We start from the raw sequence: 14,641 nt of genomic DNA on the forward strand, positions 1-14,641 counted from the left end.
GTGTGAAAATGAGGGTGAGAATGATCCTGATGCGACTGAATGAATTTTATAAATATCATAAATAACTTCTAGATCTGATGTTAATGCTTCCCTCTCCCATTGCAGCTGTGTGATGAATAGGCAGTGCTGGAGCGGGCTCTCATTACAGAACAGGATGCTACAGAAAAAAGTCTAAGATAAATAAAAGTAAAAATATTTCCCTGTGCAAAATATACCAGTTAAAAAGAAAAAAGAAAGAGGAGTTTAGTGAAATGATGTACCGAATGAAGCCTTGTTCTGTAACATCAGAAAGCTTTGCAGAGAATTAGTGTGTTGGGACATGCTGAGTTTGAGCTGAGTGGAGGGGCAGGTTCAGCCTGTGCCCCAGGCTGTATCCAGGAGGGGTCATGCTGGGTGTATCGAGGCAAAATCCAAAAGCAGAGACTGAAATCTTTACTCCTGTCTCAGACCTGCTGCACTGCCTTGAACATCAGCTCATGAGTTCTGGAGCCCTTCACTTTTCATTTATTTATTGACTGACTGTTAGATTTTTTTCTTGACTTTCTAGATCCAGCAGTATTGCAACCATTACAGATGAAGCAGGGTTCTGCAAGGGCATTCACAATATGATTATGGGATATGTTGCTCTTTGGCCTTTATACTATGGTATAGTGAGTGCATACAGGCCCTTTTTACAGCTGGGTTCCTGCTCAGTGTAAATACCTTGACCCTGCAATGCTCAGAATCTGGTTTGTGGAACATCCTGTTTACACAACGTTCAGGTTAAGCCAGTTGTAAGACAACTTATGAACTTGACAAAGAGACCAAGGAGAAGCTACAGTGGCTGGTAGAAAATGTAAGCTGTGAGATGAATTAAGAGGTAATTTAAGCAGCTTCTGCTGCTGAGCTGAGTTTTGGAAGTTGTTACTTCGATATTCCTTCTAAAAACCTGTTGATGACTTGCTGTTTGTTTTACAGAGGCATTTTGTTGTTTTCCTCCTGGTGGCACCGCAGGGTAATACTGTGGTCCTTGGGACCCTGTACTGCAGCTGCATCATTTAAGATGCTGGGATATCTTCTTGCTGACACAACAAATTCTGTTATGCTTGACTTGAGGACCAGTACCACATCATTACTCCATGATAACCTAAATTACTGATGTGGACTTCAACTTATTTAGGGGAGCTTTTTTTGGATGTTTTTCTCCTCTTAAAAAGGAAAGCTTCAACCAGCTTATGAACTGTAAACAGATCAGACATCACTGAGAGTGTAAAAAAAATCTCAAAAAAGCCTGACATATGACTGCTAAATTCTCAACAACTCTGCTCAGTGGTTTTCATTCAGACACATTCACTTGTATCCTCTAGAATGTCCAGCAAGTACTGTGACTTTTGGTTGACTATATTGTACAGTCCATATGGAAAAAGAATGGAAGATTTCTACTTGCAAACATGATTATTCCCTTCAGGCAGAACGCAGTGCTGCCTCCAGCACTGCCCTCATCAGTATACTTTCCAGTTATTACAGATACTGTGTATTTTGGCTGCCTTTGCCTCTAGTCACTTATGATCTGTTCAGTTACGTTGTGTGCAGACTAAAAACATCCCAATCGTAGTTCCCTGAGGGACTTTGAAATAAAAATACTAATTTTCAAACCCAGATTTTATATGTGAATCTCATTATGTGTTAATTAATTGGAAAATACTGCCTCTCTGGTCAGCAGAAATATATCTTACCTATTAATTTAGAAGGTAGTTAAGACTGATAGAAGCTATCCTTTGAGAAAACGTGATGCACTAGGGAGTTGCCCTGAATGAAGTAAGAAGTAGCTGAGATTGACAATTATGTCATAAATGTAATTCAGAAGAATTACTAGCTATTTGCTTTCCATGGAAACATCTGTCCCCAGCCTCAATCTCCACACCCATGCCTGTGTGCTCAGCCAGCCCAAGGCACCCCAGGGCCAGCAGGCAGCAATCAGGCCACAAAATCCCTGAAATCCTTCTCTGAAATCATGCTTTCCAGTGCTGAGCATCTCCCCTGCAGTCCCTCTTCCCAACCCCTGCTACTGAAGGCACATCCTGGGGGCCGTTCTGATTTACTGATCATTTATTTACTGCTCTGGCAGGTTTTTTAACTGTCCTGAAAGCTTTAAGCTGCTGAGACAGGACCAGTCAAAACAATTCCAGTAGCATTTGGGATTAGCTGAGTTATTTTAAAGCTGATCCAAAACTCTTTGGGGGTTTTACTCACATGTTGAGCTTGTGCTTGCCAGATTGATTCTTGTCAAAGCCCTTATTGACCACTATTTTTATAATAAGAAATAGTTTTCTTTGTGCCCCAGGGTTAACCATGCCAGATGTTGGTGATCCCTTTTGCCAAACCAATAAAATGCAAGAAGTCTCCCTGTCCACATGTAGGGAGGTTGCAGCTGCTAAAAGGAGAGATTGTGGGACAATGGGCTCTCCTTCTTTTATCTTACAAATTGCTCTAAAATAGGTCTTACATACATTAGAAAGCCAAAACAGAAAACCTTTATGGAGTATGTTTTAGAGACTTACCCATTTGTCTGAATTTCTACATATTCCTGGTTAGGAAAAAAGTCACACTTCAGTAGCATTTGGCTCAAAATTTGAGTTTCACTTATCCCTGAAGCTTAGAACTTGTTCAGGTCCATGAAAAGATATAATAATACCCCTGGAAATAAAGACCCTTATATTTAAGGCAGTCTCAAGCAAAAAATCTAGTAACTAAATATAATTTATAATTAATATTTCTTTGTCTAGTTATCAAGTATGGTAGCTGTCTCCTTATGTTTGCCTGTGGAATTTCAAAACCTTGTTCTGATGCAGCTTGACTTCAGCAGCACTTGGAAGAGTTCTACAACTGGGAAGGTAAAAGGTCAGCCTAGGGAGACAGAAATGATTTTAAAGAATGACTGAAAAGAAGCTACAGGAGGAGTAACAGTGATGTCTAAGATCTCAGCGCTGAACCTACAGTTTCTCATGTGTCAGCAGAAAAATTGCTCTACTTGCCAGTAGAGCTGGGGTGTCCCAGCCCACACACCTGCCCATGAATGCTTTGGCCCTTTCACTGAGGGGTGCAGCAGGAGGAGTTGTTTGTTTTGTTAATAAAAGGAGAATCATCAAGTTACCTGTGAGAACTGTGCCTGTAACTGTGTGTTGTGATGCCCTTGCAGGCTTTGAGAAGGGTGTGCTGTATGTACAGATGGTATCAAAAGAATTCAGGAAGCAACCGAGGAAAAGAAGTGCGGGCATCTGGCACTAAATCTATGCTGTCCATAAAATGTTTCTTTACAAATGTGGATGTTGGTCTCAGCTATGCTATCAATAGTAACTTTTTAAAATTTCTTTTTCTTAGTCTTTTTCTTCTTTCTTTTTATTTCCATTTCCCCCTCCAAGGAATGTCTTTGATGGCAGCTTCTGAATGAGGAAAAATGTTAATCAGTTTTCCAAGGATGTTCAAAATTGCAGTGCAGGAAATGTTGCATATCTTCAGTCAATTTAGGGTAAGAGAGGAAATTTGAAGATGTGAAAGAAACAGAGGAGTGCAGACAGCAGGAAGGTCAATGAAAAGGCAATTTTATTAATGTCTAAATGAGTCCTAGGGACAGACAGCGACTGAGTAAAGGGTTAAGGCAAAAGATGAATTCCATCTGATAGTCATTAACAAGAGACTGGTAGAGCTTCTCAAAGGGAAAAGCTGCTGCTGTTCTATGTTGAGCAAATGGAGTACTATTTTCCTGGTAATTTTCTGAGTCTTAATCTGAACTCTTAAAATCAAGGATGTCAAAAAAAGAATTAATCTTATAATGATCAGTTCTATAGAAAAGTCTCTGTTACTCACTACTCTTAGATTTTATGGTTTATAGCATTTGGCCCAGTCCAGCAGAAGATTTAAGGATTTAATGATTAAACTACTCTTGCTTTTAAAATTTGCCTGTGACAAAAATAAAGGGTTTATTTTTTCAGTGAAAACTGTAATGCTCTCAGCAATGATCTTGCATGATTTTACGCTAGCCAGGAATAAAACAGTGGATGTTTGGCAAGCAGGGCCCTCTCCTGGTTTATTGCCCCATGACACCCTTGAGAAGACAGGAGCCAATGCTGCCAGTCACTGCTGATGCATATTTAGAGAAGGGTCCTTTCAGGAGGGAGTTATGTGCTTTTCCATAGTTTACTATATATCAGAGCATACCTTCAGAGTTTGCAATCTGGAGATACACAAAAAGACCCAAACAGAAAAGGATGCTCATTTTGGGATAATCTGATTTGAACAGCATACAACTTTTAAAACAACCTTATAGCCTTCACTTTCCCCTCTTTGCTACAAAAGGCTTAGTCAACTCTACATAAAAGTGAAAAATAAAGCAGTGGTCTTTTGTATAACACCGGTTTAACTGCATTAAAATGAGTCCTTGTGTGCATGTTAAAGAGTAACTGCTTGTTTTATAACCTTGTTAAGTAACAAATGATGCCATTCTTTGTACTTACTAAAGCTTGTCGGCTTTACCAGAAAGGTTTTCACTAACCGTTATAGAAGATATTGCAAACCCATAACCTACACTGTCACATTTATTCCCAAACTCATTATCCTCAATATTTCTTAGACAGATGTATTTCTTTGTCTGGAGATCTGGAGCTGAACACACAGCTAATCCCATCCCTCAAGCAACTGCCCAAGCACACAAGATTAGAACAGATTTGAAAGATCTTGCAGATTCCTAGGCTTTCTTGCAACTCCAGTGGGCTTTGCTGCTGTGAGTTTCCAAGTGCAGCTAATGTACAATATTCCTGGTAGGATTAAGGAGATCTTCATAGTATGCATAGTACAAGGTAATATGTTTCTGTTTTACTGGTCCATGTCACACAGAAATTAATTGTGCCCTCAGAGGTTTTTTGAGAGATCATCATTTTAGTATATTATCATCATTTTAGATCAGAGTGTAAGAACAGGATGTTTTCTGGGGTTGTTCTCAGTTTATTTCATTTCTAACTTCAAACTTATTTTAAAAGGTCAGATTTTTGGGAAAAAAAATTAAAAACTTTTAAACTCTTCTTCAAGCACTGATTTCCACAGAATTAGGTTTGCATCCTATTTGCTGCAAAAAAAGCTCATTTTGCAAGGTACATCCTGTCATTTGTTCATAAATTGTGTAAGGAATTGTTTAAACACATCAAGAATTGTCCATACTGGCTGTGTAGATTCTAGTCTTTTGTTTATGAAGAAATAATGATGCTTGACTCTTCATCAGGTATTACTTTCCATTTTAATCATATGTTTGTCATTTTCAGTTTTAACAACGTGTTTATATAGGATTATGGCTAAAAATAGAAAGGATATGGGTAAACATTATTATACATCTTTCAGTGGTTTTCCCTTTTTTGGTTTAGTAGCATATATTAGAGTGAAATAACTTTTTTTTTTTTTTTTTTTAACCCAGAGGCCCTGAGAAATTGAAATGTACTGACTAGCCTAAAGGACATGAAGAATCCTGGTTTTAATGTGTGTTTTGGATGTTAATCTAAGTGTGCTTTACTAATGGACAAAACCCCTATCTAATCACCTATAGTTGTGTTACTTACATTCCAAAGAGGAACTCTAATTAATAGAAATCTTTATTTATGTCTCTAAATGCTGTATTAAGAGTGCTAATTTCAGGAACCACTTACTATTGTTTAAAACTAGAGCATATTTTATTCTTCCATGAGACTAAGAGACCTCTATCATTAAGAATAAAATGTAAACAGTTTTGACATTTTAATCTGAAAAACAGAATCTCATTATTGCCATGTGAAGTAGCATCAAGTTACTGCAGGTTTGGAGGGAAAAGGTGTGTCTGTATGTGTGATCCCAAGTTATTGCTATGGTGTTGCAGATAGCGTACATTATACGGGAATCTGGTTAACGTGCAGACCATAGTGGGGAAAGCAATAAAGTGCAGCAGCAATAACTTCATGTTAACACATCATTTTGGATTCTTCTCAGCCAGTTCTTCCTCAGAACACATGAACTTCCAGCTTCAAAAGCTCCCAACAGAAGTAATTTCTAGAATAAATAAGAAATTGTTTAATTTTCCTGAAAAGTTTTGAAAAACATGCTCTGCAGTTCAATAAAATTTTCCTGGACTGAAAGTCAAAATAGAGTATTTAATGCAAGTTATTGGGGATGAGTTATATGGCTTTTGTAAAGGCAGTTTTGCACTATTGATAAATAACCTCTCTGAAGGCCATTCCTTGCTCACTAAGAGTATGGATCTAAGATAGCCAGTATAGGCTGACTGGATTTCCAAAATGGAAGGTCCCTCCCCAAAGGAAAATTGCACTGATTTGAGAGGGACAGTCTTATAACTTGTAAGTTGTGAAAAGAATAAAACAAAAAAAGGGGATAAATGGTCAGTGGACAGATGTCACTGAAGGATGGATGCCGTGGTCTGTCCTACTCAAGATAATAATAAGTTATCTAGAGAAGGGAGTAAATAGGGAGGTGACAAAGTTGGAGTTGGTGACAATATTGTGTCCCTTTAAAGTAGTTAATTAGCAGTAGTAAAGTTGTAAAGAAAAGGAGTGACTGCAAGAAATTGCAGAAGGACCTTGTGATATTGACTGCATAGGCTGTGAGTTGAAAAGGAAAACTGAATTTTGATTAATGTAAAATAAAACATAAGGGAGAAAAAAAGTGATTGAGGGAGGACCTGAAGGAGACAACTTACTTATTAATCAATCAACACAGGTTTCTCGACATTCTTTTTCTGTTTCAAATCTGTTGTTAGTACCATTACAGCCTCCATACCAGAACTGGCCACAAGAATTGCCATTCTTGTCATAATACCATTTCACCACGTAGTCCCAACAATCCCCTGGTTTCATAGGTTCCAAGCACCTTGGATCTGAAAGTGCATCAGTAAAAGTCAGCTCGGATTCTGGGGATAAGTTGTTATCTTAGAAGTGCCTCCTTCAGTAGGAAAAGCACCCCTTTTTTTCCTTTCTTGTAGTGCCTGGCCAAATTCCATTTCCATTAATGACATACCTGAACAGGCCTAAAAATACACAGGATCACTTGGAAATAAGACTGCCTAAATCCTGATGCAAGAATCAAGCTGCTATTGAAATACCTAAGCATGCAGTTGGTACACAAGGGTATAATCTGAGTCTGAAAATCTGGCTCTGACTGTTTGTAGTGTCTGTAGACAGAGCACCCAGAAATACAAAAAGTCATAAAATCTAAATTATATTGGAAGGGGGAGTGGGGTTTGCTCATTGCTTTTTTTGGTACAGTCTTGCTACGCGCTATCTGTGGGCAGTATTTATTACTCACTTTTTTGGGTTGTTGCTACCTGTGTTTGCAACACAGCTGGCTGGTGATCTTCAGCAGCAGTTCCATCAAACAAAGGATTGACAACTGGACTCAGGGGTCTGATTTCAGACATGTTATAAACTGGGGGAAGTATTGATTCTCTGTGAGCAGAGGTGGTCACAGTGTGGTCCTGAGCAGATGGCAGAGGTTCACTGTATCTGGACTGTGATGGACTATGCTGCAAAAAGAGTCAAAATCTAAAAATTCTGTCTGGGCTCAGATGCTATAAGAAAAAAAATTACAGAATTATGCAGGAAAATTTTGCTAAACAATGTGTGAAAAAATACTGTTAACAGCAGGTCAGTTTGGACCTTCTTCTAGTGATTATTCAGTATGGAACCATAATTTTCTGACAATGAGAGCATAATGAAAAGGCAAAGTAATGACTTCAATTTAGTCACTAAGCTGAATTCATTCAATTCAAGCAAATTTCCAGTCACTACTTAGTCCATAATACTAATAAAACAAAAAATGGAAGGAATTTTTTGATAAATCAGTGCTGCTTAACATCTAGTACACTCATTGGGCATGATCTGACATCTTCAATCTGTCATATTTCTGGCTAACAGCCAGTTGCTAATCATCAGAATTTTAGAATTTACCTTGATAGAAGTGTTAAGCAGTCAACCCTGGTCTTCAAATTACAACTATTATATAAGAAATTGCCTCTCTAAAATTTTAGTATATTCAAGAAGATTTGCAAGGTTCTTAGTACAGTATAGTACAAATAGCTGCCTTAATCAGACATTGATTACCTACTGAGAAGAGATAGGAATTTGATACTATTCAATATCTTCCCATTTACAGGCCACTACTGACAAAGTCAGTTTGAGAAAACTCTTCAGAGTCATTGGAACTCAGCCTAGGTGAAATGTAAAGGTGCAGACAATTCATCCAATCCTTAAATTTTGCATTTCTTCTCTAGGTCTACAAAAAGACTGTGTTTATATATGATAGTAATTCAACAGTTTGAAGATTTAACTATAACCACAGCCAGCCAGAACCAAGTGTGTGAGCATCTAATCCTATCTATCTGAGAACCTACCTAAGAATCCTTTCTGATTCTTATCACATGCTTTATAAAGTCAGCATCTGTCTTGGTTTACTTTTATTTTTCTTAATAATACAGAATGTCAAAACTGACCCTCAGTGTCTCACAGATCTGTCTAGAGGTACTACAAGCCCAAACCCTAAATCAATCACGCCTACCAAAGGAGCTCTTATTCTTAGAAATTAACCTGGATTTTGAAAGTGAACTATTTAATTATGAACGGTATTATATAAACAATAACACAAGGATAAATAATCTTTAATAATTAATAAGTGGATAATCCACTGACTCCTCCACAGTAAGTCAGTAATATTTAATTATCTCTAATCTGTATTCAATTAATATTTTAATACCACTATCATGGTCTGCTATATCCATTCCATGCAGCTACAGAGGTTTACACATCAAATATTTCAACCAGTTTATCCATCTGGTTATAAGGGCAAGCAAAGTTCAACTTTTATCATTGACTACTTTAGGCAAAGCAATAAAAACACCCTAAGGTGTTAGTGCTGATCTACTGCAAAGGTGACGAATATCCTAACCCAATACCCTGACAGTGGCTGAGAAATACTGGAGACCCAATAAGGGAACTAAGGTGATACACACCTGCAGAAAATATTATCTATTGCATTAAAGCTCTTCCTGTCCTGTCTGTCTGTGCAGCAGCACTGTTTTGGAGGGCAGAACCTCAGTGCAGCTCAGGAGAAATTTAAAGCTGGAGAATGAAGAGTAACAAATAAGGAGTCCTACAAGTACAGCCCAATGTGGAAAGTGAAACAACGCCAAAGGCTTAATAACTTGGAAATATGGCCGGGAACAACCTGGAAAGTGCATGCCACAACAAGAAGCATTGTACTAACAATCAGCTTGCACATAAATAAATGTCTTATCCACTGTGTGCACACCTCAATAGAAATGTACGAGTTTTAACTCACTTCTGAGATTAAGACCTACAAAAAATATGAGTACTGTTAGCATTTATTGAAACCAAGAGGCAGTATTACCCTATTTCTTTTGTAAATGTTTGTTCTCAACAAATAAGTTCACTCTAACTTTAAAAGTTTTTTCCAAACACATTGGTCTGGTCAAATGACATGTTATTTGCATATTAAAAGGCAGATGGTGAAATAAAGATGGTAAAATATTTGAATTCAAATAAAGACACACATATTTTAAAAACATTTGATAACTGTTACTTCTTTACTCACTGGGGAACCAATTCCTTCTGTAGGAAGCATAGCAGTCTCGGAAGTAGTCATTTTAGGTAACTGGCTATTAGCATCTTCCCTGGGAATTTCAGATTCCAGACTTGGAGATGGAGATAACACATTGTAATTTCTGGTGTAGATTGAAGACTCATTCTCACAGATTTTTGTGATCAGTTTATTTTCAAGAGCTGAAAAGATTAATGAATTGATGACATTTTTTAATAGTAATCAAAAGAAGTCACAATGATTCAGCACAAGCTCTTCGTGCAGTATTAACCCTAAACCTTTAATCACAGGGTCTTGTGAAACACCATCTTTTGTACTGATGTCAAAATGCAAACGACAAGTAATAAAGTAACACAGTCAACTATTTTATTTTAATGCCATGTTTTCATTTTAAGAAGAAACAGATGAAAAATGAGAGTGAAGGGAAGAAAGCCTTTACATGTAAGAAAGAAAAAGAAAATCTGGGCAACAGTTTTCTACTTATTTGCAAAAACAAAAAACACTAGTGAATGGGAATATTTTTATATTGAATGCTAAAGTCTGAGTCAGAGCCCTAAACGTAATCCCACTGGAACCAGAACCTTAGCTTGGATTCCTCTTAATGCCTTAAATCCAGACTTAACTTCATTTACAGTCTTAGCATAGCAAAATAAGATTATGCTCAGGAAAAGTATAGGCTGGTCTACAGTTAGTCTAGGTCAATGTACTTTTTTTCATAGGTCATTATAAATTTCCTCTGGGTTTGCTCCTGATTTCACCTGTAGCCACAGAATTTTTTCAAGCCACATACATTGAAATATACAATGTCTATCATATCCCATTCCCTTGTGTGTGGGTCCAGCATTTTTTCCCTGAAATCAGGGTAAAAGCATAGGTTTCCCTATGGCTTTCAGAAAAAAACCAAAAAAATGAAAGAATGCTTGTAAGAGAGAGTGGAGGGATTCCAAGACTGACAAGGCCCAAAAGAAAGAGAGAGTCCAAGATGTTACATCAAGGTGGAGGGAAATCTACATCTCTCTTGGATGAAACTATGGCCAAGCACAAAAGGACTGTGAAGGAAGGCTGATGCAATCTCTCACAAAAGAGGGGTATCCCAAAGAAGACCTGGGCTTAGAAAACTGATGTTCTTTGTAGTTTATTGTTTCTGCAAGAGGCAAAAATTTGGCAAAGATTTCATTTGGCCAAAGATGATGCGAAACAAGAGTGAGCTTTATCCAACAGAGAAATAAAAGCTGCCACTAAGTAGGCTGCCCTGCCTGGCCATGGGAGAGGCCACACTCCCTTACATGCTTATTTCAAGTTTCCTCTTAATGAAATAGTTTCTTTTACCTGAAAGTGTTATGAAGTCATCTATCTGGTAAACATGTTCATCATCAGGGTCTGTTGCAATGAGCTGCATTTCTTTCAGGAAATCGTCATAATGAGGATCAGTCCTTTGAACAATCCCAATGACAAATATCTCAATATCTGTAGCATGGGCATCTCTTACTACAGTATCCAGTTGTACTTTATCACGACTGTCCGCTTGTCCATCCGTTATTACAACAGCCACCTTCCTTACTGCCGGGCGCGCTGCCCGGAATAAGCGAATGGCTTCTTGGATAGCTGAAGCTGTGTATGTACCTTCTCCTAAGTAGGGCATCTTGTCAACAGCTGATTTCAGATATTCTTTGCTTGTGTATTGGTTCAGAGAAGACACCAGGTCCACTTTGTGGCTGAAGTTGATGACGCCGATGCGGGTTGTAGCGTGGTTGGCTGAAACCTTGTCAATGAATGTTTTCATAAAGGTTTTGATAATATTGAAGTTATCCGGTCCAACACTTTCTGAACTGTCAATGACGAATACTAGTTCCAGTGGTATTACTCTACATTTGATACCACAACCTAGAAAATACCCATTTCAGACAATTTATGAGAAACCACCTTCAAAAAACGAATTGAGCTCACACATCAGATTTACAGTCAGTTAAAACTCAGTTAATGAATTGATTTCTAGTTACTGGTACTGATCACAGAAACAGAGCTGGACCAAATTACTTCAGGTATAGCTCTGGCAACATAGCGAGCATCATTTTCATATCAGTGGTATCCTGACATACAAACATGCAGGGGAAAAATCCATTCAGTCAATATAAATTCACTGTGTTTTATCAGAACTACTTTTTTCCATACTGTAATGCTTACCACATATTTCGTTGATAAGTCTGATAACATCTTCTCTCTGAAAAAGAGTATTAACTTGTTGTGTGTTCTGGTGTTAAGAATGCTGAAACATTTATTTATTTACAAAAATGCAGGCAATGCAATATCTCATAAAGACCCTCATAAAGATCACATAACCTTTAAATATTTTCCCCAGATAAATTACTATTGCTTCAAATAATTTATTTATATACTTACTGAAAGACCAGCTTCACCTTTTCTTCCCCCACTTCCCTGAAAACATGTAGGGTGATATAATTAACAATTTGCTTAATTTCTATTTTGTAAATTTAAGTAACATGAAAATGTGTTTTACCTTTGGCCCTGGAGGTCCTGGGTCTCCAATCTCTCCTTTGGCACCTTTGCTCCCTGGATCACCTTTATCTCCATAGTCTCCCTAATTTAAAACAACTGTATTAAATACAGTCATAGCTCTAGTTTTGTTGATTGTCAGAGCTGGAAGGTTCCATGAGCTTTAAAGATAAATTTTCTGGCTTGTTTTGTTGTTTTTTCTTTTTATTAATAGCTTATCTTGTATGTATTATAAGGAGAATATCTGAAAGCAGGCTCTCAGAGAAAGCAAAATGGGCAGTAAAAGCATCTTTGAGAAATTTCTACGAAAACTTACCTTAGTTCTTGAGGGGGAGTAAAGACATCTATATGCAAATGTCAAGAATCTATAATATTTACTGTTCTTTGATTTTCTTGAACTCTAAAACCATGTTTATACTGGACCTATGCTAATTTAGACTTATGGAGAGATACAACTACCTCAGATCAGCCACTGTGCTGAAACTCACACCAGCTCTGCATAAAAGCCAAATGAAAACCTGTGAGCTTTCAAAGGACATATGAGAAGAGGCATGCTTGGACTGTTATATCCATTGGAAAATACAATGTTTCACATTTAGAAGCAATTCTGCCCTTTTCCCCTCAACTGACTAGACTTTTTGATTTCCAAAAAGTGAGAGGTTTCAACATTATGAGACAGTTTTCATACAATGCAGGTATGAAATGTATTGTAAATAAGATTCAGGTTCTAAATTAGACATTTTTTTAAAGAAGAAGATTGTACAGGACAGTTTTTTTACTTCTCTCTGGAAATTACTAACCAGCTTACATTTCACTTGAAATTTTAAAGCTTATGAATTTGTCTAGATTACTGTCTATTTTGATATCATTCCTCATTATTATCCAGCCAGTGGAATCACACAGGTAACTCCTGTGTTACAGCCTTCACTATGGTTACCAGTTTGTTGCCAGTTTTAAAGAACCTTTTTGACTCTCAGTCTGATTCTGATCTTATTCAAACTGGTGTTAATCTGGAAATTGTACACAGCTTCTCCACAGCATTAAGAAAACCAGTTTCAACTAAGTAAGGTCTTGGAAGACAGTTCTTATTCTATTTTACAAAATCATAGTATCCAGCAAAGGATATTACTTTCCATTACCTGTCAATGAATTGAATCGAACATCATCAAAGTTAATGTCAGCATTAATAATAATGGGAAAGCAAATATGATTTGCTGACTGTGGGGGTGCTGCTACTTTCTTACCCTTAAATATACTAAAACCTGATCTTTTTGGTTCATATACAAAATTCCTGCTGAACTAAACCATTCCTTTTCATGTGTGACAAGACTGCTATATTAATAGCAAACACAAAAGTTTGCTTGGAGAAAAGTCACTTGGAGAGATTTACATTGGGTCACAAAGATTAGCCAATATACAAGATGAATATGAAGATCAGTGAAAATATTGCAGCTATTATTATAGTATGTGGCATTTGGAATGTGAGTGAAAACAGAACTAGGAGGCAGAAATTTGAATCTGTGTGAAAGAGCTTGATATTCACATAAAAGCTCCCAAGCTGTTAGATGTGAATAGTAGAGTGTAGGAAATTATCACAATTTTTATAAAAACCAGGAAGTTATTCAGTAAGGAAAGATTCAAGCTTGGCTTTCAATCATTGCAGAAAAAAAACAAGTCAAATAAAACAAAGCCCTTAAATGATATTAATTCTAAAGCAATTCGTTTTTTTGTCAGAGACTGGCAAATAAAAGGACATTTTGTAATACCCCAAAAACATCAAAAATAACTGAATACATAACTTTAATAACTTAGAATTATTCTCCTGCTAACAGGTATGACCTCATTCTAGATCCTACTTTGTAATCTGGTCCTTAATGACCATTAGGATTTTCACAGACTTCAAAGCTGACAATGAATGGTAGGTACCTACCTTGCTAGCTAAACAAGGTAATGTCTTTGCCTTCTGTTTCTCTTCAAAGACCTGTCACACCAAATCACCAATAAAGGAAAAAAAACCCTTTTTTTTTCCTTACTTCAAACTTAGGATTTACCTTTTGTCCAGGAAGGCCATGTCCTATTGATCCTTTTAGTCCAGGAAAACCTTTATTTCCTTTTTCTCCCTAAACAGAATATGAAACTCAAGTTTAACTGAAAATTAATGTAAAATCTATGCTGTTCTCTATTCACTTTAGAACACTCTGCATCAGAGGGAAAGCAGGGATGAAGCACACAAAATTGGTCTAAGGCTGGAGAAATAAGCAATTGGCTATGATTCAGAACATAAATGAGAACCTTATTAATTCCTGATTAATTAAATGAAAATTTGTCATTCCACTGAAAGAGCTGAAAGACAAAAGTAACCTCTTAGAGGCTCAGTCATCCTGAGGCTTGTAGTCATCCTGTCTACAAGCAGTAAAATGAGGTCCAAACCAAATTTTCTCTAAAAACACACATTCATGATCTCTCCAGGGTAAACTTAGTTTTTCTGATCTTAAGTAAATAA

The 14,641-nt window shown here is 37.1% G+C and overlaps 1 protein-coding gene across 1 annotated transcript in view; it reads right to left on the reverse strand.

Annotated features, from left to right (window-relative positions):
• Positions 1–5,419: 5,419 nt before the first annotated feature.
• COL28A1 (collagen type XXVIII alpha 1 chain) overlaps positions 5,420–14,641 on the reverse strand; it is a 62,372-nt gene continuing 53,150 nt past the window's right edge. The window contains exons 28-36 of the mRNA XM_082297063.1: positions 14,190–14,258; positions 12,143–12,223; positions 12,025–12,060; positions 11,809–11,845; positions 10,954–11,508; positions 9,619–9,806; positions 7,318–7,534; positions 6,713–6,889; positions 5,420–6,048 (exon numbers count right to left, since the gene is read on the reverse strand). Coding sequence (XP_082153189.1) covers positions 6,720–6,889; positions 7,318–7,534; positions 9,619–9,806; positions 10,954–11,508; positions 11,809–11,845; positions 12,025–12,060; positions 12,143–12,223; positions 14,190–14,258 — 1,353 coding nt within the window. The 3' untranslated portion in view covers positions 5,420–6,048; positions 6,713–6,719. The remainder of the gene's footprint in view (positions 6,049–6,712; positions 6,890–7,317; positions 7,535–9,618; positions 9,807–10,953; positions 11,509–11,808; positions 11,846–12,024; positions 12,061–12,142; positions 12,224–14,189; positions 14,259–14,641) is intronic.

The sequence above is a fragment of the Coloeus monedula genome (genome assembly GCF_965178545.1).
Source record: "Coloeus monedula genome assembly, chromosome: 1".
NCBI classification, from domain to species: Eukaryota; Metazoa; Chordata; class Aves; order Passeriformes; family Corvidae; genus Coloeus; species Coloeus monedula.